Genomic DNA, 16,170 nt, shown 5'->3' on the forward strand with positions numbered 1-16,170 from the left:
CAGGTAGTATAACTTCTTTTCCACCATGCTGGAATTTGAAGAGATGAATTTAAGAAGGGTATTTGTGCAACTGATTTGCCTAATGCCTTTCCCATGTCTAACAGATTTCTTGGCATGAAATATTGGATAGAGGAGAAGGAAAAAAGAAAGCAAGTAACAAAGACAAAAACAGAAGTTGAGCTTTAAATAGGTAACATTACAGGCAGGAAAAAAAATTATGAAGGAATGTGAGTAAGAACAAGAAGTTAAAACATCATGTTGTGGAAAAGAAGTAATAGGAACTTCAAAGAGGGCCAGTTCACATAGTCAGAACTGTGTTCCTAGCAATGACTGGAGCTGAAGGAGAGTTGTAATCACAGATGCCAGAACAAAGGGGAATCCAAAGGAAACATGATGAAAGGCTGATGAATGACTTTCTAAGTAAAAACAAAGAGAAATATGAAGAATTTTGGAGATGCTTAATAAAAAGAAAATGCACTATTACTCAGTGTGGGTATTTTGATCTAAGGAGTGAGGTGACAAGGGATAAATCCATTTTTTGCTTCAATAAGAATATACTGGCCTAAGAACACAGAAGAATAAAAAATACATTTTAAACAGGACAGGCTGCAGGCATGCTTACAGATTGTAAAAAAGTAGATAAAGGTATGACCTTCCTTCGGGTAAATGAATCAGGTAGAAATACAGGATTTTCTTATTCTACCCCTTGTTGATAAAATTAGCTTTATTAACACTTCAGATCATTAATTTATTTAAATAAAGCCCTCAGTAAACTTATAATCAGTCTTTGTTTTCCTAATTTGCCATAGACAAAGAACAAGCCTGAAATCACAAAGAGTCACTTTGCTTTCAGATGGTAGAGAAATTCTGGGATTTATATACAACATAATTTATAAGTCCATATGCCTGTATTCTGAACATCTAAAGCACAACAGGTCAGCATCACTACCTATTATACACTTCATCATCAGTTATTCTAAGCTTTTTAAAAAAAAGTCCAGATTGACTAATAAATTCTAAGGATGAAAGCAGATGGACACTTCTGCAGCATTAGCAGCTTCAGGAGAAGAGCAAATACCTGCTCGCTCTGCAGAGCCCTTTGGAAAAGCCGCAGGAACGCCGCCAAACTAAAGCGGTACATATTATTAATTTTGGACAAGTCAGAGATAATGAAGTACATCTTGCTAGCGCTCTCAGCCAAAGGAAGATAGGCATCCCTCTCCTGCGGAGGAAAACAACACACACATAAAAAAGCCAGGTGCATTACTGCCACCTACTGATTATTGCATAAACATTTACTCAGCCCACCGAGAAAATATTCCCATGACTCCCACTGATTTAGAAAACAGAAACCTTTCCAAGCCTTCAAACTGAGGGATCAGCACTCCAGACTTCAACACTGTACTGAGATTTCAAAATTGGAAGAAAAAATTTTTATCAAAAAAGATCCTTTAAATTATGAAGAACATGTTGGAAATTAATCCCTAGGGCACTAAGATCTTTTCCCACCACAGATCACATCTCAAAATTCAATGGGAAATTTTAAACTAAACAAATAGAACACAGAAGAAAACTCTGCAATCTGTCACAAAAACAGGATGTCAGATGAATAGCACCAGCAATTATCTAAACTTTTCCAATAGCAAGGGGCGTATTAAGCAAAAACACCCACATGAACTATAATGTTTGCAACAGTGGATGACAAAAATAAAGTCAAAACCCATTACTTGCCAAAATTCCTTTAGTTCAAACTGGCAGACTTTAAACTGTGTAAGTACTCAGCATATACAAAACAAAACATTTTAATTACTGAAAATACTGCATGTACTTTCATATCCAAAATATCATTTACCCAAAAAGAACTAATATAATATGTTCCTCATCCTATAACCCCATGGATGTACGTATCTTCTCTAGATAAAAGATGAATATTTTTAGCAGGAGAAAAACAGTACTTTAAAGATTAAAATATTCTTCTACCTTATCAAGGAAACTCTGAAGTCTGGAAGATTCAGCCAGTGATTCTTGGATGAGTGCACTGCTTGCTTTAGTTTGATTCAAAGACTCAATCAGATCCTTATTTTCTAGTATATTGCCTTGTGATGTGGCAAGTGTCTGGAAAAAGTAAGTCATTTATGTTACATTAAAAAAAAATCCTGTAAAGTAACCATTTTGGAAGCTATCTTTCTGATCTGTATGCATTTCTGAATCACTGAATGCATCTCAAGAGCTTTCGAAAACTGATAGTCACTCCAAAAACTGAGACATTTTTTAAAGAAGTATGGAAAATACAGCTCAAGAACATATTCCAAAAATCCAGACTGCCATATTCTGAAACCAGCAGGCTTTTGAAAATGATTTCTATGACTAGAGTCTTAGGAACTAATATTCCCATGGTAAATACAGATAAGGTATTTCTTTCTTGTGTTCAACTTCTTATTTAACCTCAAGTTGGCTACTTGTAAAAACTTCCTGTACTCAGTCATTCATGAATTCATTTTCCTTCAAAAGCATTCCAGTTCTCATAGAACTCTGATCTCCAACTGAGATGAATATTCACATTACAAAATATGAATATTCACATTACACAATGTGAACAATTTAAGTTTCATAATCAAAGATCACTTTAAAATCCTTGGGATTGCCCCACATTTTTCCTGAGTTCTCCTCATTAAATTAAGTGATTAAGAAATTAATCTCACTTCTAAGAAGTGGGAAAAGCTTGAATAGTTCACATATATCTAAGGTTTTTTACTAACCTTCAGTAAATACACATAAAGATACTTATTTTGAAAACTGGTTGCTTGTCAGTCAAATCAGTTCTGAGCAACCACCTGTAGGACATAATTTTAGAATATCTGGAAGCACAGATTCACCAGTTAGAGTAGTAGAATATACTTACTGCTCTACCTGAAACAAGTTTAGGAAAGGATCATCTGCTCTTTCAGATAGCCCAGTTCATCCATGAGAAATCATATTGTGAGCTATGAGACAGCACCCATGTCATTACTCTGAGGCTTTTAGAAGGAAATCAGTACAGTACTTCAGAGAGAATGGAAATGTTACTTAAGATTAACTTAAATTTAGCCAGACCTCATCCAACATTGACTTCGTTGATAATGAAGTCCACCTGCCAGTTTCCACTGAGCCTTAGGTTTTTTTCTTCAGGGTCAAAGAGTATCCTGATTTCAGGATAACTAGCTAACAAGAATTCCAAAATTGAAATCAACCTTGCCATAATTACTCAGATGCTTTTTGTTGCAGATATCTTTAGGCATCAACTTCTTTAAGTTTTGTACTCAATAATTCAGATCAGATAAATAAAAAAGATTTTTGAGTTCCAAGATTCCATAAAAAGTGTGTTCTAAAGTGTAATTTGCTTTGTTGTACCTCTGAACCCTCAGCTTCTGGTAGACAATATGTGTTAAAATGGTCAAATCTGGATATGAAATTTTATTGGAGAGCAAGTTTCTCTCTTCCTGTAAGAGAAATCTACCCCATCAGAGTTTTAAGAAAGGGCTGACCTTAGTATTTGAGAATTAATAGGGAGTTCAACAGGGACAGTAAATGGAAATTCAAATCACATACAATAATTATGTACAAAATTCTAAAACTGAGCTATTAATCATAGAATTATGATTGGAGGGGACCATCTAGTTCCAACTCTCCTACCATGGGCAGGGATGACCCTCACTACATAAGGTTGCTCAAAGCTCCATCCAAACTGGCCTTGAACACTTCCAGGGATGAGGCATCTCCACATTCTCTGGGGAACCTGTTCCCAGAAGAATGGTGCCTTACCACCCACTCAGCAGAGAATTTCCTTGTAATATCTAAACTAAACCTTCCCTCTTTAAAAGCCATTCCTCCCTTGGCCTGTCACTGCATATCCTTGTAATAAGCCCCTCTCCAGCTTTCTTGTGGGCCAGTCTAATCTGCAAAACTATTATTTTATGCCAATCCATTGCACTCAACACTGCAAAGTTCTGCGACTTAGCTACAGACTGAGGGGATAGGGCACCAGGTCAATCTCCCTGCATCTCTGACCTTTCAGAAAGACAGGATTCAAGGATCCATTCTTACAAGCATGAAGCACAATTTCTGTGAAATCCATAGCTAGAAATAATCAAAAAATAAAACAGCCCTTCCTTGGAAGCTACCTTTTTTTAGAGAATTGAACAGATGTTTCTGAGCATAAATACTTTCAATAAAATAAAAAGATGAACTGGAAATTGAGAACTTTAATTTTAAATGCAAGACAGGGAATGTTTACTGTAAAGAATATTTCAACTCATTGCTAATAGGAAACAATTGTAGAGGTTTAAAATTTTAAATGTCTCAGCAATCCTTCCATTTTGTAGGGGGATTTTTTTCCTTTTTTCACAACACAGGATCATTTCTCAACTTGAGAAAGAGTCACTTGATATGATTCACAGGCTTAAAAGTGTAGCTTTTTTAAAAACTCATAATTTCAAAATAAAGTAGTATAATTTTTAATAAAGTTTTCTCTTCTTGGTATGTTAAAATTACTGAAATTTCTAATCAACCTAAATCAGCCTGAATCTATCTCACCAAATTAATAAATTCAACTATGAAACTGCTTAATGTATTGAATACTACAGTTTCATAACAGATGTACTTTCTTATCTATTCTATTCTTTCAACAGGTCCAGGCCAATAATGCCTTTTTTTTTTCTAATCAAAAATCCTGACAGCTCATTATTCCAACACTTCCAGCATCTCCACTCAAATACACATTAATGTGATTATCATCTTATTGATCTAACAGATATTAAAGAGGTAAATTTGTTTTACCTCCAAAAGAGAATCCTCAAGTTTAGCTAATTGTATCTTCTTATCTTCTTCCTGTTGTAACAGCTTTGTCTTCTGCTCTTCCAAATCAGGCTTTTCATGCTGAATTGTTAAAGCCAAAAGCTAAAAACAAAGAGAGAAAACAAAAAAGAAGATTTTTTGGTTTTTTTTTTTTTTTTTGCATTTCCACTTCAAGAGGGATCAGTTTTCATGTATACATTGCATGATGCCAATTCCATACCTCCAGAGCAAGGAGGAAATCCATATGGTTATCTATGCTTCACATTTTGAATTATAGCTTACTTATCAACATCTCATCTGCATCCCATTCTAAGCCCCTTGTTAGTGTAGAAAATCTTGTTTTCATACCAAATAAGGAGGGGATTTTCTTCCCTTAATTGATCTCTTTCTTTTTTTTTTTTGCTTTCTTCCATTTGTATGTCACATTTTGATTCCTAGACTTTATGGATAAAACCTCAACAGCTACTAGCATTTTAAAGGAAATAAAATACACAGTATTTTGGTTTCACTACATTTTTTTCTGTACACAAACTACTTTGATGATACCAGCATTATTCTCTAAGTAGGACACTGGAGAGCTGTAACAGAAATGTTTCCATGGTACCATAAATGCACCTTGAACAGAAAGCGAAGGCTTAGCAATTAATCTGTTGCAACTGAAGTCAATGAGAACATTTTCATTTTCTCTACTGGACTCACTCCTTGTTTCCAAAGTACATAAAAATTTTACTATTTTACTTGTGAGCTCGAAAATACCTCCATAACTGTTAATGCAAACTGCACCATAGGGCTTATTCCAGGTGCTGGATGGAGCTATGCATGTTCACTACACATACACTGGTTTTATTGTAAATGCCTACCTGCCCTCTTAAACCACTTGCTGTTGTGGTAAAGTTTACTTCTGTAACAATAGAAGAAGCATCAGGTGGAATGAAGGGACTTGGGTTCCTTGTTGATAGAAAAAGACGGAACTCTTCATTATAATCTATCATTTTTTCACCTATTTGTACAGCGTAACGGGGTCCTGTAAACAACAAGCAGATATTAAACTCACTCTGATTGGAACATTCTATAATCATCTGAAAACAATGGTATTTATGTAATAGTTTATGATCAATGGATCTAAATATATTTTATGATATATATTTTTAAATTGATTGGAAAAAAATACAAATTCAAAAAATTTAAAGAACACATTCTAACCTGCATTGTTAAGAGACAGAAAATTAATAACATAGCAATAATATAGGAAATTACCTAGTGAGAATACTTAATACATCTGAGTAGTTTAATTATCCTTACCCAGAACACAAAGCATCAAGGACAAAAATGCATTTGAAGTAAAAGTAATACTAACAACTTCTTGAAATCTTCAGACCATGAATAGGAGACAAAACACCACAGAAGATGACCTTGAGAATCCCACTTATGTATAAGAATTTTGTCATAATTTAAACACATTCCTTTACTTTTAAATATTGGCCTATACACTAGCCATAATTATATAATTATATACTGGTTAACTAAGATGGTTCAATATTTCCTCCTCCAAACCCATTAGATTTAATCATTGGTTCTGTTATATTTATTTGTAGAAGGTTGATGTTGCTGTATAATCATAATTCTATTAAGATACTATTTTCTACAATAACTGTTATAGAGCAAGTCAATGAAACTAAAAACGATGGAATAGCTAGACAGCAGAATGAAAGAAAAAAATTCCATCAGAAATATCCCATATTGTATTTTAAATATATTTAATTTAATCATATTATGAAAGAAACAAGTAATTTATTAAATAACTGATGTCATGGTCTCAGTCTGTTTATACTCCTCATACTTCTCTATATGTCTGTTACAAAATAAAACTATATGTACAGTCCCCTCCACCCCTCTTCCATAACAGGTTTCCATTCCAGCAGGGTTAGAAAAGAATAGACTCAGAAAATGAGATGATTAGATTAAGATTTTGCCTCCTGATACTGAAAAATAAGTAAGAACGGAATTATAAGTTGAAAAGTGAAAATTTCCATTCCAGAAAACTTTCCAAGATGGCAAACTTAGGTGCTTCTCTATTTTTAGCACTGGGTGCAGATCAGAAATATAAATCTCTTGCTAAAACACTGGTAGAGATGAAAATAACATACCAATTTTCCTTCTATGCCAAAGATCAGAATAAATTTTAAGACTATGTTGTAAAAACGTCAAACAGAAAATGGAAGCTGTACGAAGACAAATTTACTGCAGTATATAGATTCACATTTTTTCTTAACATTTCATTACGGGTAATGGAGAGATGTACAGTCATCACAAGCAAAATAATGCAGACAGGTCCCCACACCCAGATTTTGACAACAAGAAGGAGTGCGTGCCTGCTTATAAAGTGATGGAAAAGATTCAAATAGTGACCCATTCTTCCTTTTTCAACAACAGCTCTTTAGTTTGGACCTGCACAGACTTGGCATTAACATAGCTCATTAAAAAGCAAAAGAGGACACCTGAGTGTTATGAGCAATTTTCCTGAACAAACCAGTATATTTGAATTTAATCTGCTTTCTCCACAGTTCTGCAGCCACAGTCATCTTTCATACTGTATCTCATTAGCTCTCCAAAATTCAGCAGAAGATAGAGGGGCAAAAAAAAAGTTGTTACAGTGTTCTACCTAACCCTCCACAGATCCCTGAAATCACTACTTTGCTTCCATTCTTTTAATGAGAATAAACAAGCAGGTGCATCTGTAATGGAAGCCTGATTTAAAATAACACTTTCTTTTCCCTAAATAGATCTTTCTTATATTGGTGATAAATGTATATATGAATGCTACAGTATTTGCATTTATTTTTATTATCTACTTACATTTGAAGAATTATTGTTACCTCACACATCATTAGATCTCAAAAGTAGATGAAATGACAGCAAAAAACGAGTCTTGAGCTATTTTTAGTACCCAAAGTTCATAGAGTAAATTACATGGCACATGCTGAGGAATGATCACTTGAAGCAGAAATACAATTACAAAGGATAATACAAATCTATTTTAGTTACTGTAATTTAGAAAGTACTCAAAACACACATTGCTGTACTTTTTAATTTACCAAGTTCTCTTAATATAATTTCAAAACATGTTACATAATTCAACTAAATTTATGCTGAGATATTTGCATAATTACAATTTATTTTTGCTAAACTTTTATCACAATTTTTCATATAAAAAATTTCTTTAAAGCAGCTAAGTTTAAAGCAGTCATACAAACAGTTAGGTAGAACACATTATCTGTCCAAAACAGAGATATTATATTGTAAAACCTAAACATTGTGATTTTTCACTTTTCTTGCATTGGTTAAGGGAAACCTCCTTTCATGAAATTCCACCATTTTGCTGATCTCTATGACCCTTCCCATGCCAAGGGCACATCAGGAACAGACTTGTGTTGTCTTTAGGTTCAGAGAAATCCAAGAGAAGCAGGAACATCAACATCCTAAACCTTTGATTTCTAACTGCACTAACAGTTGTGTGACTTCTGGTTTATTTAAGGCCTAAGTTTCCAATTAAAAGTATGTAATTGAAATCATCACTGGAAATCAACTTAAAATTTAAATTTTTAGGAGTCTATAAAAACACATTTTTGTAACTTCAATTTAATACTTTTATTTACTTTTAAATAACTTTTAATTCAATACTTTCCAATATTTTTCCACTTACTAAATAAGAACATATCTGCAACATATTTCAGGCACTGAAGTGTTAGCAGCAGGTTAATACTACAGAGGAAACAAACTACACAATATTATGTTTTCAGAAAAATCAAGATTCATATAAATAGATCTAAACTACAAAAGTTTTGAGCAAGCTTATGCAAAGATCTTGGTGATTTACCTTGAGCAATAAGATCTTTTCTTAGCAATGGGTAAAGCACAGGTTCCACTCCATCCATTTCCTGTATAATAAGTGTCTTCCCAAATCTCACTGCTAGCTCAAGAGCAGTTAGGAAGTTGCTGTCCTGGATAAATAAGAACACATTCCTTTGACTCATGCTTTTTTGAAAAATGCAAACACTTCAGAATGAGTAGAAAGGCATTACACCAAACAATCCAAATCTAAAAATCAGTAGTATAGATGAAAAATCCTATTATAGGAATGTGATATTTTAAGGTTTAGCCACAAATGTTTACTTTAAATAAACTTGATCAACTGATCAAGAAAACCTATTTAACATGCCTAGATCCTCAAGTGCTGCAACAGAAGAGAGCAGGTTCACTGTCATGTCTGCCAGGTGCACCTGGAAGTCCTGGTCAGGTCTCTTATCTCAAATTTTGAAATGTAGCTATGTCTCAAAACTGAACCAATCACAGGATTCACATTATTAAGAGGTCTACAGGCAGTCTTTTGTTGCACACAGGTGTTTAAGTATCCATGTGGTGTTTATGATCCCATTAGTCAAGAGAGAACCTGGACAATGTAGGCAACAGAGGCTAAAAGGTAATCAGGCCAATCAGCTAGCAGGACAAACTATCAATTACCCGAAGATATGTTATCAACTACCACCAGAGAGTATCTACAAGGGTTGCACAGAGCCAGCAGGGATCTGTGGAAGGCCTACATGCTGTTGAAGGTCAGGTGGGGCTCAATAAGGGACTTCTGAATAGCACCAGATGCCTGCCTGTGTTTCAGCAGGCTGAAACAATAGCCCGTTGTTTTAGCAGGCTGCAACTGAGCTGCACCACACTACTCAGGTAAGCAGTTACAGGTACACAATGAACTTCAGGTACCCTAATCTCCAACTGAAATCAAATTTACTCTTTCCAATGCAGATAATACAACACAGCAATCACAGGGAATTAAGTGTATATATACTCCTGAAATCCAGTGAACTGCAACAAAGTATACAAAAGACCTCTCTATTTGAAAATCTTTTCTATCTTCCTCTTAGCAGGGAATATGACATTCTCAGAGATAGTAGGACAAAGAGGCAAACGTGTAGAAATAATACCAGATGTTGACTCTCCAATTTTAAATAATCTAGAACTCTGCGGGGAATTGTATGCTTCACACAATATAAACTGATTTTTGGTGATTTCTATCACAAACCTTTAAACACTACTTTGTAAAATCTGGAATAGAGAAAGCTCAAACAGAAAAGACCAAGAGTAAATACTGCACCTGTTGGTTAATAACTTCCAAACGAGATTCCTTCAAATGCGTCTTCAACCATTCAGTAGCCCGGAAAGAAGGGTCTATCAAAAATGGACAAACTTTACTCTAGGGAAAAAATACAAATATATATTTATTAAAATCTATTTTAAGAATAAAATTGGATTTTTTTTTATTTCCCCAAACTAATGGAATATGTATTGTAAAATTTTTTTTAATTAACAAACTGCTTAGAGAAACAATAACAGACTAGGAAATTTATATCTTTCATTTTATCTCTTCTTTAAAAAAACAAGGAGACCATCCAAATCCAAAATTCTCAGGCATTAGTCCTGCTGAAGTTAGGCAGTTCTTCACCTCTTAAAAATAGGATTCTCTATTCAATGAGTATAATCTACAGTTGTTATTCACAAATGCTTTTAAACTTAGAAGAATTATTAGTTTTCCTTTTTCTTCCTCTGGTGGGAAAAGGTATACAATACTTCTGGGTTTGGACCTCAATACATTTTAGAAAGAATCGTGAATAAAGTATTTTGCATGCACAAAGCTACACTCAACTCTGTCCAGTACATCCATGTCTCTCTTGTGTTGTGGATCACACAACTGGATCCAGGATTCCAGGTGTGGCCTCACCAGCGCTGAGTGAAGGGGAGGGATCACCTCCCTCGACCTGATGCCAATACTCTGCCTAAAGCTGTCCATGATACCACTGGCCTTCTCCTTGGCAAGGGCCCATAACTGTCTCATGGGCTACATGGTGTCTACCAGGACCACCAGGTCCTTTTCTGCAAATCTGCTTTGCAACTGGCTGGTCCTCAAAACACGAGGGTACATGGGATTGTTACTATCGAGGTGCAGGACTGTGCAATTCCCCTTCCTGAACTTCATGAGGTTCCTGTCAGCTCATTTCTCCAGTCTACCAAGGACCCTCAGGGCCTCAGTCCCACCCTCTTGTGTATCAAAGACTCAGTCATAGAATGGCTTGGGTTGGAAAGTCGCTCAAATACCACCTAGTTCCAACACCCCTGCCAAGGGCAGCAATGCTACTCACTAGATCAGGTTGCCCATGGTTCCAATGCAACCTGACTGAGCACTTCCAGGAATGGGGCATCCACAGCTTCTCTGGAAAACCTGTGCCACTGCCTCACTATACCCTAAGTAAAAAAATTTTCCTTAACATCAATTCTAAAGCTCTCCTCATTAAGTTTATAAATATTCCTCTTTCTCCTCTTATTATCTACCCATGTAAGGACTTGTTCTCCCTCTTTTCTGTAAGCCCTCTTTAAGTACGGAAAGGCTGCAGTGAGTAGTCCCTAGAGCCTTCTCTTCTCCAGGCTGTACAACCCCAGCTCTCTCAGCCTGTCTTCATAGCAGACATGCTCCAGCCATCAGGCCATCTTGGTGCATCAGCTTTGTCTCCCAGTTTTGCGTCAGCAAACTTGCTGAAGGTTTAAACATGTATTTTCCCCAACTCTGTGGTTCAGTCTGATAGAAAAGCATTTCCAAGTTTGGGGCTTTTTCTAGATCAAGTTCCAGTATTCCAAACTGAGGAGCTACACAGATCTCAAACTGAAAGACAGGACATGATGAGTATTCAAGCATCAAAAGATGATCAGCACAAAACGCTGAGAACTGTACTCTAGATCACACTGGTAAAATATCATGTCAAATTTCAGCTTTATGAGGATGTACGCAAGGAAAATTATTTGACTTGATTGAGTGTTTCAAAAACCTCTTTACACATGGTGAGATTTTTAAGAGCTCAATCTATTCAACTAATGAAAAAGATGAAAATAAGGTTTTATTGTAGCATATAAGTAGCTTTAATGGTACAAGACAGTGTTTATTGAAAAGCTTTTTAATCAAACTGAGAAAAGAATATACAGATCTACTAAAAGGATGATAAAGCAAGATAAATTCAAACTGGAAAAAAATTAGTAACTAATTTAAATCATAAATCATCTAAGCAAATCACCTGTAATAAATGCAGATTCTCCTCATGCCATTAAATATTTACTTGTTAGTAGATCTAATAAATGAGTAGAATATTACATACATATATAATCATATGTTATGTATTATATGTATCTATATATATGATAAAACTTGATATTTTCCTTTTCTCAAGTATTATTAGACAGACATATATATAGATATTTAGAGATATATATATATATATAGGTATATATATAGATATATTTAGGTCTTGAATGGTATCTGCATATAGCCTCTTCCTTTTTCTGAGAAAAAAAAAGTAACAGAAATATATGCCAAAGTGAACATAAGTGAACATATATAGGACATAATCTTCTACTGGTCATTTGGTGTTAATAACTATTCACACTTTAAACCTGAATAGACTGATATGGAATAAAATAGTGGCAGCAAAACTGAAAACAAGTATTTTCTTTTACATATTTTTTCCTTTTGCTACAAAATATCCATTGTTACGTAAGTATTTATTTCTGTATGCATGTGTGCTCTGTGATGCCAATAAAAAACATAAATGAAATAGTTCAAGTTGCCATGTTACTGAAATTTGCAAAACTTTAAATACTTACAAGACAAGACAAAAAAAGCAAATTTACCTGCAAGATGACAAGAGCATTTTCTATTGAAAGGTCATCTGAAGGCAAACCTTCACTTTTCCAAACTAACTCCTCACTTTCTGTACACAGGAACCGTCGTAAATCAAACTCTGGCAAATGACAGTGTAAGTTTCTGTCATCATTTACAGTCTGCATATTTTAAAATCATTTACCAGTGTATACAGAACAGAGACTTTGTTCTATTAATAGAGTGCAAGTCTGTAGACTTCCTTGAATCTATTATTTTATTGCTTTTATTGAACTTACTATTAATAAGTTGCAGATGTCATAGAAATATTTTATAGTTTTGCTAATACACAGATAAAAATGATAATTGAAAAAGCAGAAGCATTCAGAATGCACTGGCAAATTTACCACAGTTAATGTGAACACATTCATTTTTGTAAACTTTTCTTTTTAAGAAAGGACTATAAAGATACAGTTCTTTATAAATATTTATAATGTTAATAATTTCATAGAATGATTCTAAGAAATCATCTGTCGGTATCTAGAAATACTTATTGAGTAAGAAAACATCTCTTCTCATTTGGGAGTACAAAGACAATTGAGACAGTTCATTAGAACTCACTGGCATTTCTCACTTCCTCAATCAAGCTTAATTACTTGCATGCAGACACTGACAAACACACACACAAAATTACTTTCAAGGCCGGCTGATTTGGTCCATTCATCCAAGCTGTTTTTCCTCTGATCCTCCGGAGCAGCAGAAAGATATGTAATAAATGCAGCTGCTAACTGAGCTCTTTTAGGCAGCGTTGCCAGGTCATCTGTTATCTCTGACACCTTCAAAAAAGGAAGTACAGAAAGTATAGGGGTTTTGCAAACATAAATTGCATTAATACGTCTCATCAGTTACTAAAATGTCAATTAAGTTTGCCTGCCATTGGTAATACAGTTGAGAGAGTTTCTCTTCTTGCATTTCAGACATCTATACCTAGCTAAGACACATGGAAGTATGGGATAAATTCCTTTCAGCTCTGGGCTAGAGCATGCACAGATATTTCTGAGAATGTAGCTGATAAAAATCCATGAATTTGATGAACAGTTCAACTTATAAGCCAATGGATAAATAGTATATAGCAAGAAAGATAAGAAATATGTGATCCTAGTCACAGTCAGGCTGTAAGTTCAACTTACAATATGTATACAGACAATAATAACTATGTGCAACTTTTATATTTACTGCTACTCACTGCACACTTACATGATAAAAATAAATTTATCATATATCTTCAAATAATCTATCTGCACTAAATCAACTCTGGTTTGAAATATTTCAGTATTTTGAAGAAAAATACAGTGTATCAACATCATATGCGACTGCCATAATTGGTTTCAAAGTCCTGTCACTTTTACTTTAATCAAATTTACATTAAAAATAAATGCTGATGCACAAAATAAAGGCAAATTTTTATTGGTTCTTCTTCACTTTAAAGGGAGAGAAACACTGCCTTTTTACTGTCTTCATTATGGGATGAGTTCCTAATTTATCTATTTGCCAGTTTAGTCTACAGCATACCATTAACAGATAGTTTGAATTTTCTAATGTACCAAAACGAAAAACTGCGAGGAACCACTTTTAGAAGCGCTTAAACACGGGAGTTCAAATACCCAATCCTTACTACAGCAGGTAGCTATATAAAGCTAATTTCAGAGGAAAATCTTCCCAATTTTTCCAGAATGGTGGTCAACCTACAAGAAGGATTCATCTAATTTTAACTTTGGTTCTCCAAAATGCAGGCATTTAGTCTGATTGCTGAGGCTTTTTTCAGTATCAGTGAAGACACAGAATTATGAATCTCTACATGAAGATTTCTTCTGAATTATGATCTTCTGACCCATGAAAGTTACTTAAGGGCTTTCTGGAGGTGACAGCTGTTTTCAGCTTATAGGTATCTTCAGATTCTCCTTTCTGTTTCAGACTGTAGAAGGATCTGTGTCTCCAAGACTTGTCAGTTTCTCTCAAATATACCATTTGAGCAACAAAGATATGCTTACCTTCCCTACTTCAGTAGCAGAAAAGTTTCAAGCATTAAAGTGAAGACTTCAAAAGCAAAACAACATTTTGGGTATACCTATATGCACATTTACACACAAATGCCATGAAGGTGATACATTTTAAGACTGTAATTGTATAAAATCTGTCCCTTTGGCTGTATCTTAGGTTGGAGAGTCCAACTGCTGACATGTTCAGCCATCTTAACAATTCCATTCTTGGGATTGAAAACCAGCACAGAATTTTGTATGTTTTCATTGAAATACAATATTGGAGGAGTTTTACACATAGCAAGGTTATAAGTATGATGAAGTAAAAAGAAGTTTCAGAAAAAGTTAAAGCTTTATTTTCTAATGAGAAATCAAAAAATGTGCACTGGAAGAAAGGCATAATGACAGCAACTCATTCTCCAAGCAGTGCAAAACTGTATTTTCAACTTATGAGCTATAAGATGTACTTTTGAAAATTTTCACTAACCTGAGTGCTCCATCTTTTGTGTTCCCTATCAAGTTGATTTATCAGCATCTCTGCAGCTTTCAACGTTTTCTGCGCTTTACTTAGTTCTGCTTCAAGTTTTGTTGCTTCTGTTGTTCTATTCTGGAACCTGCAAAACAAATACTCTTTGTAATTGCCATCATGAACTACTAAACTTACCAAGAGTTATTTTCAAGGAACTTTAACTGATTGAATTTTTCATGAATGCCTGGCTTATTGTTATCAAAGAACACAACTGCAGTAGTTCTTTTTTTTTATACCTTCTGCTTCTAATTGGTAGATGGGCTTGTTAGACTTTTAGCTAACAAAATCTAGATGGATGCACAGGTGAGATTTAAAAATTGATTTGAAATACAGACTATAATGTCTGAAAATCATTCCTTCTTCTGCTTAAGCAGCCTGGCAATTTTAGTGATTGTGTAAACCTTTGTTCTGCATGTAGTCAGGACAACCGCAGGCTCAATGCCATACCATACATTTGTAACTATTTGGTAAATTTTATCTATCAAATGTTTAAAAAACAGAATTAATAATTCACATGTATGACTCCAGATTAATTCACAGTAGTCTGTTTTGTAAACTAATATGAAGTAAGAACATGTCCAAAAAACAGGCATGTTTTAGGTATTATTTCACATTGTTCAGTATCTATTTAGTTTGATTAATATATCAAATAATTAATACATTTAATTCACCTATTCAAAGTAATATATTTATTACTTTATAAATATGTAATATATAATGATAATATTAAATATTTAACTCTAATATACAGTATTAAATTAATCTAACAATTCACTGTATAATTGATTTACAATAATTCAATAATTATTGGGTTTTTTTCTTTGCAGACCACAAAACATGACTTTTAGTAATATGTACATATGTCAGGTTGCAAAGTATCTCCTATACTAAGTACCTAATAAAAACATCAAACTGAAAAACTTGGATTAAACAGAATCTGGAGAAAGTATAAATGTTTATCAGATCTATTTTTATGCCTCTGTGAGTCATGTACTTGATGAGAGGCTAAGAAAAAAGGAGAGAGCTAACTAGCTAACTGTCAGAAAAGTAGGCCATCCTAA

General features: G+C 34.3%; 1 protein-coding gene across 2 annotated transcripts in view; it reads right to left on the minus strand.

Moving 5' to 3' along the window:
• Nucleotides 1-16,170, minus strand: part of DYNC2H1 (dynein cytoplasmic 2 heavy chain 1) — a 143,509-nt gene that overhangs the window by 74,905 nt on the left and 52,434 nt on the right. For both annotated transcript variants that reach the window (XM_058045066.1, XM_058045065.1), the window contains exons 61-69: nt 15,068-15,194; nt 13,236-13,377; nt 12,574-12,683; nt 9,995-10,093; nt 8,711-8,834; nt 5,694-5,857; nt 4,816-4,935; nt 1,981-2,115; nt 1,079-1,222 (exon numbers count right to left, since the gene is read on the minus strand). In XM_058045066.1, the coding sequence (XP_057901049.1) occupies nt 1,079-1,222; nt 1,981-2,115; nt 4,816-4,935; nt 5,694-5,857; nt 8,711-8,834; nt 9,995-10,093; nt 12,574-12,683; nt 13,236-13,377; nt 15,068-15,194 (1,165 nt within the window). The remainder of the gene's footprint in view (nt 1-1,078; nt 1,223-1,980; nt 2,116-4,815; nt 4,936-5,693; nt 5,858-8,710; nt 8,835-9,994; nt 10,094-12,573; nt 12,684-13,235; nt 13,378-15,067; nt 15,195-16,170) is intronic.

The sequence above is a fragment of the Melospiza georgiana genome, chromosome 2, assembly GCF_028018845.1.
Source record: "Melospiza georgiana isolate bMelGeo1 chromosome 2, bMelGeo1.pri, whole genome shotgun sequence".
NCBI classification, from domain to species: Eukaryota; Metazoa; Chordata; class Aves; order Passeriformes; family Passerellidae; genus Melospiza; species Melospiza georgiana.